The sequence below is a fragment of the Jaculus jaculus genome, chromosome 4 (genome assembly GCF_020740685.1).
Source record: "Jaculus jaculus isolate mJacJac1 chromosome 4, mJacJac1.mat.Y.cur, whole genome shotgun sequence".
Lineage (NCBI taxonomy): Eukaryota > Metazoa > Chordata > Mammalia > Rodentia > Dipodidae > Jaculus > Jaculus jaculus.
In genome coordinates, this window is record NC_059105.1 from 72,918,095 (window position 1) to 72,930,105 (window position 12,011).

The 12,011-nt window shown below is 33.6% G+C and overlaps 1 protein-coding gene across 1 annotated transcript in view; it reads left to right on the forward strand.

The window, feature by feature from the left end:
* The window catches only part of Scn7a (sodium voltage-gated channel alpha subunit 7), an 83,949-nt gene that overhangs the window by 47,913 nt on the left and 24,025 nt on the right, over window positions 1-12,011 (forward strand). Inside the window, exons 11-14 of the mRNA XM_004651922.2 lie at window positions 4,935-5,031; window positions 5,934-6,172; window positions 7,260-7,433; window positions 8,976-9,332. Coding sequence (XP_004651979.2) covers window positions 4,935-5,031; window positions 5,934-6,172; window positions 7,260-7,433; window positions 8,976-9,332 — 867 coding nt within the window. The remainder of the gene's footprint in view (window positions 1-4,934; window positions 5,032-5,933; window positions 6,173-7,259; window positions 7,434-8,975; window positions 9,333-12,011) is intronic.

The window sequence follows — 12,011 nt, forward strand, 5'->3', positions numbered from 1 at the left end:
GACAGTCTCATGCTAAAGAGAAATTATAGGAAAGCTGGCTAAGAGACTCATTAATACCAAGTGTCTCTTCTGAGCTAAAAATCAGGAAAAGGCTAACTCAGACATACACACAGGCATTTCATAAAGTCATCATCAGAAAAGAAACTCTGAAAATAATCATTATACCATAGTGGGGCTTGAGTAACAGGATGGAGGAGTGTACTCAATGCCTTGGTAAATCCTGTGTCCATAACATGTATACTGTTGAACAAGAAGCAATTATGGACTGTATGAAGTAAACATGCACAAAAAGAGGTTATTATCACTGATGAGTGAGTCACAAAAAATAAAACTACAAAAACTCTATCTCCACAAATAAGCCCTTCAGATTGAATGATCAGAGCCTGAATGGCATGTTGAATGTGTAATTTGTTTTGAAGTGGCATTTGGAATCTCAAGGGCTAGTCACTACATATGAATGTTCCCAACACCATAACAATACCTCTCTTATCCCCAAATAAAATGTTCTATTAGCTCTGATTATGAAGAAATTGGATACTTCCCAATATTTTATCTCATTTTGCTAATTTGGATCTAAAAAAAGCCTTCTTGGTTTTAATTAAAAATTTTCAATTGTAAGGACTTTTTTTTTTTTCTTGAAAGAATCCTAGAACATTTTGTCTTGCAGTTTATTCTGGGAAATGAGGATAAAAACTCTTTTACAGTACTTTTATTGATTTTCTTTGTATTTCACATAAGAAAACACTGTGAGAGAAAATTCAAAATGGAGCCTGCTGAGGATTTTTTCGTGATAGATCTGGTTAAAGACGTCATACACGCACCAAATTCTCACTTTGTAGGAAAGCTAAGGGTCATGTTGGCTAACAGCAATGGTGCACTTAGATAAATATCGATTTCATTCTACTCTAACCATGTAATAGACATATATTTGCCAACTTTATTAGTCTTATTACACTGTAGACTGAAAGTAAAATATATGTGATGTAAATTCTTTGTCTTATAGTTGACTGACATGTTCAAATGAAACACCTGCATGCAAAATACTGTGCAGTACTAAGTTCCATATCAAATGTGATTCACATCTAATAAAGATTATACCAATTAAATGGTTATTTATAGGGAACAAAAACATGCAAACACAAAAATACACAATAACTTTAATGGAGAAAAGTTTGTCAGTATAAAATTTTCACATCTTTGACAAGTTTGCATAATTTAAATGATAATAATTATAGCAGCACATAAGGTGTGTAGCAATTATGTGTCATCATGTGATATGTCCTTATTAATTTTCAAGTTTAATTCTTGTCTAGATGTTTCTGTTTTGTTTTATTTATGCACACTGGACTCTAATTTCTCACCACTGAGGAAGAGAACTTATCATTAGAAATTCACCTTTTGCTTCTGGCCCAGTGCTAGAACAATATTCCAGCAATGACACATTTGTCAGGAAAAACTCTTCTATACATTATGATCTATTAGTGAAAGTCCAGGAAGAGAATTGAATGCTTAAGCCTAGTAGCACAAATGACTTAGTAGTATCAGCAGGCTAATATCTTTGTAACATTTATGAATTAATTAAAATATGATTGATAATTACCTAAACACTACAGATAAATTTAATAAAAGTAAATGCAAAATCTATTTTATGAAGTTCTTTGTCTAATAGGGAGATAAGCTATGAAACTATTATAAATACAGAACTGTAACTCTAGGATAACAGGAAATTAAGTGTTCTGGTGTTATAAGTAGGAATGATAGTACTATGTACATTATTTTATTTAATTTTTATATTAATTAGTTTTGTACTCAGTGAATACAGTCAAGTTGGTACCATTGTTAGGCTCGTCTATGTCCTACCCCATCCCACTGGCCCCCTCTTGTTTAGGTATATGGGTCATGCATTGTGGAGTTAGCCCACAGTTATGGGTAGGAGAAATGTCTCTGCGTATCATGACCCAATGTGTAGCTCTGTATGTACATTATCTTATTGCTGAAATCCAAGCTAAGTCTAATAGATTATTGATCCAACTGCCTTTTACACAGAGACTATATGAAAGAGATACATATATTAAATTTCTGTCAAAGAACATAATCTGCTTGATCAAGCATGCAGAAAATTCTATAGCATAAATAACTTTGTAATTTTAACAAATTATTTAAAGAAAATTAATTAAAATTATAAAACAACTAATATGCCTACCAAACAAATACAATGTATAAACAATATTTGTATTTTGTTTGGAACAAATCAAACATAAATGAAATATTTGTCAGCAATGAGATAAAATTGATTATCAATATGGAATAATATGAAATTGATAATTTTGCTGTTGTGAAATTATATTGTGCTACATTCTTAAAAACTTATCTGAAAACTATGATATATAAATTTTATTTAAACTATTCAAGTAATTATGGTGAAAATTAAAAAAAAGAAAAAACAAGAACATAATACAATTAATCCTCGAGACTAGATGTTGGATACCCTACCAACTCCTCACACTCCTAACCAGATAATTATTTTTACTGAATTGTTCTTTGGTTTGATTCAAGCAAATAGTTACTATAAAAAGCAGAATAATAAGTAATTCATATACATGAAGACATTACTGGAGATATTTTGCACTTTACCCAAATGTATAATCTTTGTGAAGGTAAACATCTGGGAAATTCGTATCTGACCTTAATAATAAATTTTACTTGTGTTGGATTTTGTCTCAATAAAATTTGCAATCACATTTAAGTTACTTATTAAGCCAAAATATTTTCTTAAATACTCATACTTTAAATAAACAACTAACATCTCATCTTATATCTTACTTTATAATTTCAACTTAATAAAAAAAAATCAGAGAATGTAATCCCACATAATCTCATTTTCCTGGTGAAACTCACTGTGCAATGTGGTTGGTCCTAATTTTGTCTGGTTCTAGCGTTTATGAAATTTGAAAAAATCTGACTAGTACTGAGATAAGTATGATAATTCTTTTGATATTTACTTTGCCACTTCACATTACTATCGCAGAATTTGCCAATCACATGCAATGATTGGGTTTTTGAAGATACAACTGCTTCTTATATAGGTGCTTGGGCACTAGGATCTCCCATGATGGTTTGGAGATTATTAAAGGAAAATTTTACCTAGATATACAAGTTAACCACATGAAAATATCATTCTTTCTATGTTCAAGAGAAATACAATTCAGAATCACCATCCTATAGTATCATCCACCCTTGTCATGTTGTTATATGTCAAATATGAATACAATATTACACATGATAACTAGGAACAACTTTGATTCTTGTGATTGTTATAATTGTGTGGATTTGAAATATCTTAATAAAGCCTGGTATTCTTAAGTATCTTTCCAATACAAGAATACTTTTTAAAAAGTATTTATTTGCAAGCAGAGAGAGAGAGAGAGAAGAGAGACAGACAAAGAGAGAATGGGCACACCAGGGCTTGTAGCCACTGCAAACAAACTCCAGACACATGTGGCCCTTGTGCATCTAGCTTACGTGGGTCCTAGAAAACTGAACCTGGGCCCTTTGGCTTCACAGGCAAGTACCTTAACCACTAAGCCATTTCTACAGCCCAAGGATACTTTTTAATCCTGCTAAAACTATGAACAAAGCAGAATATTTGTTAAAAGCATTATGTAAGGGCTAGAGAGATGGCATAGCAGTTAGCAAACTTAAAGACCCGCAAAACACAAGGACCTGAGTTTGATTCCCCAGCACCCAAGTAAAGCCAGATGCACAAAGTGCCACATGCATCTGGAGTTCATATGTAGTGGGAGAGGCCCTAGCACACCTGTTTGCTCGCTCTCTCTCTCTCTCTCTCATCTGCCTATCTCTCTCTCAAATAAATGTATAAAATATTTAAAAATATTACTTAAGAGCTGGAGAGAGGGCTTAGCAGTTAAGGTACTTGCCTATGAAGCCTAAAGACCCATGTTTGACTACCCAGACCCCACATAAGCCAGATGCACAAAGTGACACATGCACATGGTCATACATGCACACAAAGTGGCACACACAGCTGGAGTTCAATTAAAGTGGCTGGATGCCCTGGCTGCACCAATTCTCTCTCTCTCTCTACCTCTATTTCTCTCTTGTGTATGTGCTCACAATGCTCTCATTAAAAAAAAGGCTAGTCTGCAGGCTAGAGAGATGACTTAATGGCTAAGGTGCTTGCCTGCAAAGCCTTAGCACTTATGTTCGAATCTCTAGGTCCCACATAGCCAGATGTGCAGTGATGCAAGTGTGCAATACCACACATGTGCACAAGGGGGTGCAAGAATCTGGAGTTTGTGCCAGCAAGCTGAAGTTCCTAACATGCCCATTCTCTCTTGCTCTCTTTCTCTGTCAAAAAAGCCAGTCTATTGGGTTTGCCTGAGATAAAACACATTACTTAAGAGACATAAAAGTATAAAGATATGATTCCTTTACAAAGCCACTCAGCTGTATTCAATTGGTCTCATGCATATTCTGTCATAGCAGCCATTCTAATTTCCTTCCATTACCCAACATTCTTCAAGATGTATTTCATCATCCTTTATCTAAATCATTTGTATTTTAAGCAACACTTGTCATGAGACATGTCATAATAATTCTAAACTACTTATTGAATGATGTCTCAAATATAAATAATAACACTAGTATTCCCTGGTTCTTACTCATTTTATTATTCAGCTCATAGTATGAAATTTGACTGGATGCAGATTTTTAACATTCATTTTCAAAATAATTTTAAATCAGCTTAATGTTGCCCATAATATAGAGAGTAGCATGGTAGGATGAAGAAAGAACTCTGGACGTAAGTAATTAGCATGTTATAAAGATTATATCCCTTCATAGAGTTATGGTCTTAGCATTGTAAGGGAGGGTGATAACTAGACAGTATTTAGCTTATTAATCTTCTTTTGCAGACAAAAACCACACAAATAGAAATGAAGCAAAGGTCACCAACTTCCCTGGAAGCATCATTGCATGTGATGGAAGAAGCTACTCTCAAACATGAAGAAGGTAAAAACTGTCCAGATACTCACTATGGAAGTCTGATTTGCGAAGCTTTAGTCATAAAGAAATTATGCAGTGTTTTCCGAATCTTAGTTGGGAGTAATATAAAGGATGAGAATATTAAGATTAACAATATATAAAAATTTCAGAAGAGAAATGTCTTCAACATAGGAAAATTATGTTATAAGGTACTAAGGAATCTTCTATAACATTAAAACCAATAAATTATTGTGATTGAAAACAGAAATTTAAATATACCACTGACTCTTCTATAACAATGTCTGAACTTTTTAACTCACATGCCAAATTCTTAGGAAATTTCTGACAAATTTGAAAAAATATTACAAGGGCACTTTGAGAGCTCAAATTATTGAAAACAAGCAAGAAATTTTTACTTATATTTGGAAGTAAATCAATTGTTACATCTGGATTTTTGAGTACATATAGGTCTTTGTCCTAAATCCGGTGTTATTCAAACATCACCTATATAATCCTCATATCTCAAAATCCTCTCTAGAATGATCTCTGTTGTTGGTTATACATATACCAGTGCTTTACTTAGAACATTATCAAAAGACATAACATTGTAAGTCATATTAATCTAGAAACTAAAAGTCATAATGTTGTTATATATATTCCATATTTGTCCCTTGAGTGATTCTTTTACATTTTGATCTGACTCCTTTATTTTTATCTGCCTCCTTTTCATTTCATTTGTCTAACTAGGCAAACATAAACAAAATTTAGGTCACTTAATTATGTTTTTATTAGCATATAATATTTCTGTTTGTTTTTTAAAATCAGAAGTTCATTTCAGTCCTCCCTATGCATGAAAAAGTTAACATTTTCTATTCTGTGACTTTAAATAAGTTTCTAATGCTTAACTTTTTAAAATGTTTGTATTATAGAGCTTAAAACATCCAGAAAGAAATGCCCATTGTGCTGTTATAAATTTGCTAAAACCTTGTTGGTTTGGAATTGCTGTCCTTGTTGGATAAAACTGAAGGAATTTGTCCATAAAATTATTACAAACCCTTTTAGTGATCTTTTCCTTCTCACATGCATACTGTTAAATATATGCTTCTTGGCTCTGGAACATTTTCCAATGAGCCAAGAAACTATGTGTCTCCTCAGCATCGGAAATCTGGTAAGACTCTCATTAAACATTACTTTCATTTATAGCTTATTTATCCATTATTATCCCAATTATTTGATAGTTCCACTATGTTGCAATATACATGAGTTATATTATTGTTTGATAATGAGTTCATGTCATGTTTACCCAACCCCTTGAATGTCTGTCGTGTAAATATTGTTTCATTGGCAGTTATACAGCTAGAGTTAAAAATTCTATTATTTATATTTGGGGCTTTTGTTTGACAATGAAATTAGGTTTTATTGCTTCATCCTCTCCAGTTCCACACTCTCTTGGTAGAACTACAAGATACATTAGAGTCGAACAGAAGTAGAGTGACAGTATCACAAGCTGATTCTGAAATCTGAATCCTGACTACGTCAGCACCTGGCCCAGTTTGTTCTAAACATTTGTCTTGAGTTTAGATTGGAGCTCATCACCTTGACAATGTCTTTTGGAGTTTTTCCTCTTGCTTTCACTTAACAATGCAAAAGACAAAACAGACTCTTTATGACTTTAAGAACAAGTCAGCATTCAAACAAATATATGACAAATGAATATTGCTTAAATTTCTTGGCTTAATTTGTTGTTTATTTGCAAGGAAGTGATACAAACAACCAAACTGTTATCCATTTCAAATTATACATTTACTAGATCCTGAAACTGCACATAGTTATCTCTGTCAGGACAGTTTTGGAATGAATATTTTCATGGACTTATTCTAGAAATTTTCTGGCCCATACATTCATTTTAAAATTCTTTTCTGGGTTGAAAGGGTAATCAATTTTTTAAATTAAATGTGTAGTCCATATTTCAAAAGTAGCTATTTTAAATTCATTGCTTTCCATTTAAATGTTCTTTTGATTTTTTATGAATGGCTCTTAATTAAATAGCCACATTCCATACACAAGGACTGTCAGTAGAAAGTTAAGTAAAGTATATGACTATTATCATATAGACTCCATGACTAACCTGATATTAGAGGCAGAACAATAAAGAATGTGAGCATGAAAAGTTCACACTATACGTACCTGTCTCTGACAGAAGTTTAATATGCCCAGTGGAATCATCCTCACCCATGTGGTTTGTTTGTTTCCAGGTTTTCATAGGAATTTTTACAGCAGAAATGATTTTGAAAATAGTTGCCATGCACCCATATGAGTATTTTCAAATAAAATGGAACATGTTTGATAGTGTAATTGTGTTCCTTGGATTAGCAGAAATTTTTCTGGCAAATCTTGAAGGAATGGCTCTTTTTCGGTTATTCAGGATGGTAAGTAAAACTCCAGGACTAGTTTTTATTTATCAATCTTTTCTAGCTATAAAACGAGTCAATTAGAACATAAGGTATATTCACTAGAACATTCATGAATACCAGTGGATTAATTCATAAAGATCTTAGTGAAAGAGTAGACAGTTTTCAGCACAGCTATTTGAAGAAAGCATTGATATAAATAGGATCAATTATGCAAGAAAGTTGATATATAGTTATAAGAACAAGCACTGAGCCAATGAGAATGGATGTCTTAAAAGCAAGATATAGAAAGGACCCAGAAGTTGAATGCAGATATTTGATGGAATAACTCATATCAGAACTAAATATAGGGTAGAAAAAATATATCTTTAAAGAACAATGCAATCAGTAGAATGTTACTATGAAAAGATTATGGAAGTAGTAACAGTGGAAAATTAAGCAAAGACATAATATATTGCAATTGTAGTAATGGAAAAAGCAAGTATTTGATTGATGATGAGTTTTGCTATTGTGGCGATGGACTGCAGAAGAATCAAGAACTAGTGAGTAATTTTGACCTGACCTGAACAATTATGTTCTGGAAGGTAACCTCTTTAGAATCCTGGCTTAAGTCCTCAACCATCATCTTTTCTAATGTGTATGTAAAGGTTTCCAACATCAAATTTGTGGGTTAAGAACAACTGGGGAATGTAGAATGTATTTTATAAGATGCTAGAGTAGGATTTGTATGACTATAAGAAAATTACACTAAGATATAATGGACAAAAATATTAAAGTAATTTCATGTTACATAAATAAATACAAATAAAATATTTCATGTAAAGAAGGGATATTTTTCAGGCTTTAGTCAGCATACAAAATAATTGTTGACTTGTGCCGGGCATAGTGGCACACGCCTTTAATCCCAGCACTCGGGAGGCAGAGGTAGGAGGATCGCTGTGAGTTCGAGGCCACCCTGAGACTCCAGAGTGAATTCCCGGTCAGCCTGGGCAAGAGCGAGACCCTACCTCAAAAAAACAAACAAACAAACAAACAAAAAAAGCATTAAAAATTGTTGACTTTATGACATTTCTACATGTCTATATATTTTTTTTATCATATTTGCCCACAAGGAGCATAATTAGACTAAACTTGGAATATTGATAAGTCATTTTGAATTGGATTAAATTTCTAAGATCTTAACCTGAAAATGTTTGCCAATGTGTTCTTTGTATAAAAAATGTGGAAAGATACCCAATATATTTGTACAAAAAAAGAAAAGCAAAAATGGATATTTTTCCTACCAGATACTAAAATATAACAGTGTAGTAATGATAAGAGTGTGGTACTGAGTAGGAGTTAACAAGTAGGTCAGACAATATGTGTATGTTTAGTGTATAAATTTTTAGCATTTGTAAGATGACCTCAGAATGTATAAAATAAGTATTCAGTGGATTGTTAACTGTTCAAAAATACTTTATTAAAAGCCATATATGTATATATGTTTAATTCTGATAAAAGTATATATTGCAAAATACTGACCTTCTTGTTATCTTTTTTGAATTTTTGTATCTTATTAAGATGCGAATTTTCAAGTTAGGGAAATATTGGCCAGCATTTGAGACTCTGGTGCGGACTCTAGCTAACTCACTCATCACCCTGAAGGACTTGATCCTGCTGTTATTCATATTTGTCTACTTCTCTGCTGTGTTTGGCATGAAACTGTTTGGTGAGAGTTACAGAGCTTGTGCCTGCCGTATTGACAAAGACTGTCAACTCCCACGCTGGCACATGAGTGACTTTTTCCACTCCTATCTGAATATGTTTCGAATTCTCTGTGGAGAGTGGATAGAGACCTTATGGGACTGCATGGAAGTGGCAGGCCAACCCTGGTGCATATCTTTTTACATGGTGGTCATTTGTATTGGGAATTTATTGGTGAGTAATCCATGTGTTCATATTTTTCCTGAAAAAAAAAAACACCCTTTGTTTAATGTAGTATTTGTGGAACTTTGTGGCATTTGTAGATACTGGATTGGTGGGCAGTGTTCTATAATTGTGTTTGGTTGTTCAATATGGTGGGCACTTCACTTTTGTGGCTGATATCAATTGAATTATGGCTGTGCCAATTTGAGATATGCAGTAAATGGAAAATATACACTAGATTTGAAGTTTTACTACAAATAACTTTATATTATGTCATTAACAGTTTTATATGAAACAATATTTTAAGTATATTGATAATAATAAGAATCCTGGCATAATGGAACATTCCTTTAATCCAAGCACTCAGGAGGCAGATATAGAAGAATTTCCAGAAGTTCAAGGCCAGAAACTATGTAGTGAATTCTAGGTCAGCCCGGACTAACTAAAGTGAGTCCCCACCTTGAAAAACATATGGAAGCATTGCATATCTAGTAACAATATCTCCAGAGGATTTGTATGCACATTAAATTGAAGAAGCACTTAAGTACGACATTAGCTGCCAAAGCTACCTGAATACTTGCATTATCTGAGGATTATTTGCAGCATGCTGATGTCCTGATGTGCTCTCAGAGATTTGGAATTATTAAAACATGAACATGTCAAGAACATTAATTTTTTTCAAATTTTTAGTTGAATAAATACAGTGGCAAAGATCATAAAACAGTGAACTATATAATTGTTTGCATTATCTGAAAGAGAAAGCTTTCCTGGAACTGCTGTTACATGAATTAAATAATGAGCCTTGACTACTTATAAGAAAAAAGGAACTAGCTTACAAAAAGAAAAAAAAAAAAAAACATTTCTTACCAAAAATAAAAATTCAATGTGTTTTTTCAAGATAAACTCCACTTCCCAAAACACAAGAAGCAATGAAATAAAGAAAAGACAGGCCACACTAATTTTTATATATGCCCTTTCTCGTTGCTTCTATTTTGTTTTGGAAATGATACTGTTAAACATTTGCTGCATTGGCATTGGGCTTATTTGTTGATGGAACTGTTCATTTTTCCTATTTTACTGTTAGCCCAATGAAGAAATGGACCATGCCATGAGACATATTTATATGGATATTTTTGTTAATTAATGTTATTAACGTAATTTTATTTCTTACAAACACAGTACCTTCCAGGTGTATTTATGATTTAGGTACTTGCTAAATTAAATTTGTTGTGTGCTTATGGTTGTATACACCCAAAAGGGACAGAAACATGCAAATAAAATGAATAGGAAGTTAGGGGGAGAGCGGCCGGTTCTCCTACTTCCAGGTCAGGCCGTCCTCCCGCCTCTCTGGCCTCTGTCATGACTAGCGGTAGCGGCGAACCTGAAGGCGGTGAAGGAGACCATGGACGTTCTACTTGAGATTTCAAGGACTTTGAATACTGGTTTAGTTATGGAAAACCTGTCTATTTTTGTACTGTCTTGTGAACAAGGGATTAACCCAGAAGCTCTATCATCAGTCATTGAGGAGCTTTGCAAGGCTACTGAAGCCCTGAAGGCTGCTGAAAACATGACAAGCTAACTTCCTGGAGAAGTTCTGATGAGGTGCCAAGCTTTGCAAGAGACAGTGAACATTGCATTGTCAGGAATGTGCAGCGTAGGGCTGGAGAGATGGCTTAGTGGTTAAGCGCTTGCCTGTGAAGCCTAAGAACCTCGGTTCAAGGCTCAATTCCCCAGAACCCATGTTAGCCAGATGCACATGGGGGCACATGTGTCTGGAGTTCATTTGCAGTGGCTGGAGACCCTGGTGTGCCCATTTTCTCCCCCTCCCCACCTCTTTATCACTTTCAAATAAATAAATAAATATAAAAAAAAGAATGTGCAGTGAAATGACTGCATACAATAGTGTAGAATATGGTTCCTTCTCAGAAGAGCTACAAAACCATAGCTTCAGAAATCGGTAGAGAGTGGTTTACAGAGGAAATTAGGAGATGAGATGTATTTACATCACATCTGACTATTTTTTTTATGGTCTCAGTGCTCTGGCATTGCTATCTTATTTACGTATTCCTTATTTATAGTGCCGATAGCTTTACTTTTCTAAGCATTCTGGCTGTCAGATGTGCATGTTGATGTACTGGTTGAAGTGAGTGGAACCCATCGGCAGCGATGTTTAGTACTTATGACTAGTCGACATTTCCATTAGAAACTTTAATTTTGAGTTGTTTATGCATAGTAACTGCATTTATGTTGCATTGGTCTTAGAGCTGACAGCATTTCAGCTACCACTCACAAATTTTTGATTTAGTGTCTTTCACAGTCTTGGTTTTTAAAATAGGAGCATTAGAAAACATTTCTTCTAATCTGTTCCTAATCTGTTTAGTTTTTTAAATTTTTGAGCCAGACCATTTTTTGATTCAAAAATGGACTCCCTAGAAACTTTGATTATAGAGCTGGGAGATGGCTTACTGAATAAAGCACTTGCCTTTCTTTTTTTTATTCAGTGTTTTTTGGAATCCACAGATTATGTGTAAGGCTGACTACATCCAATCAAAATATGAGTTGAGAATATATTTTATCAGTATATAAAATGAAAAGTCCAAAATGCAAATTATTTTTTGCTTTTATTATATAAAAGTAAACCTAATAGATCTTGAATGGTCACTTAATCTCTGCATTGTTAATGTGTTTAAA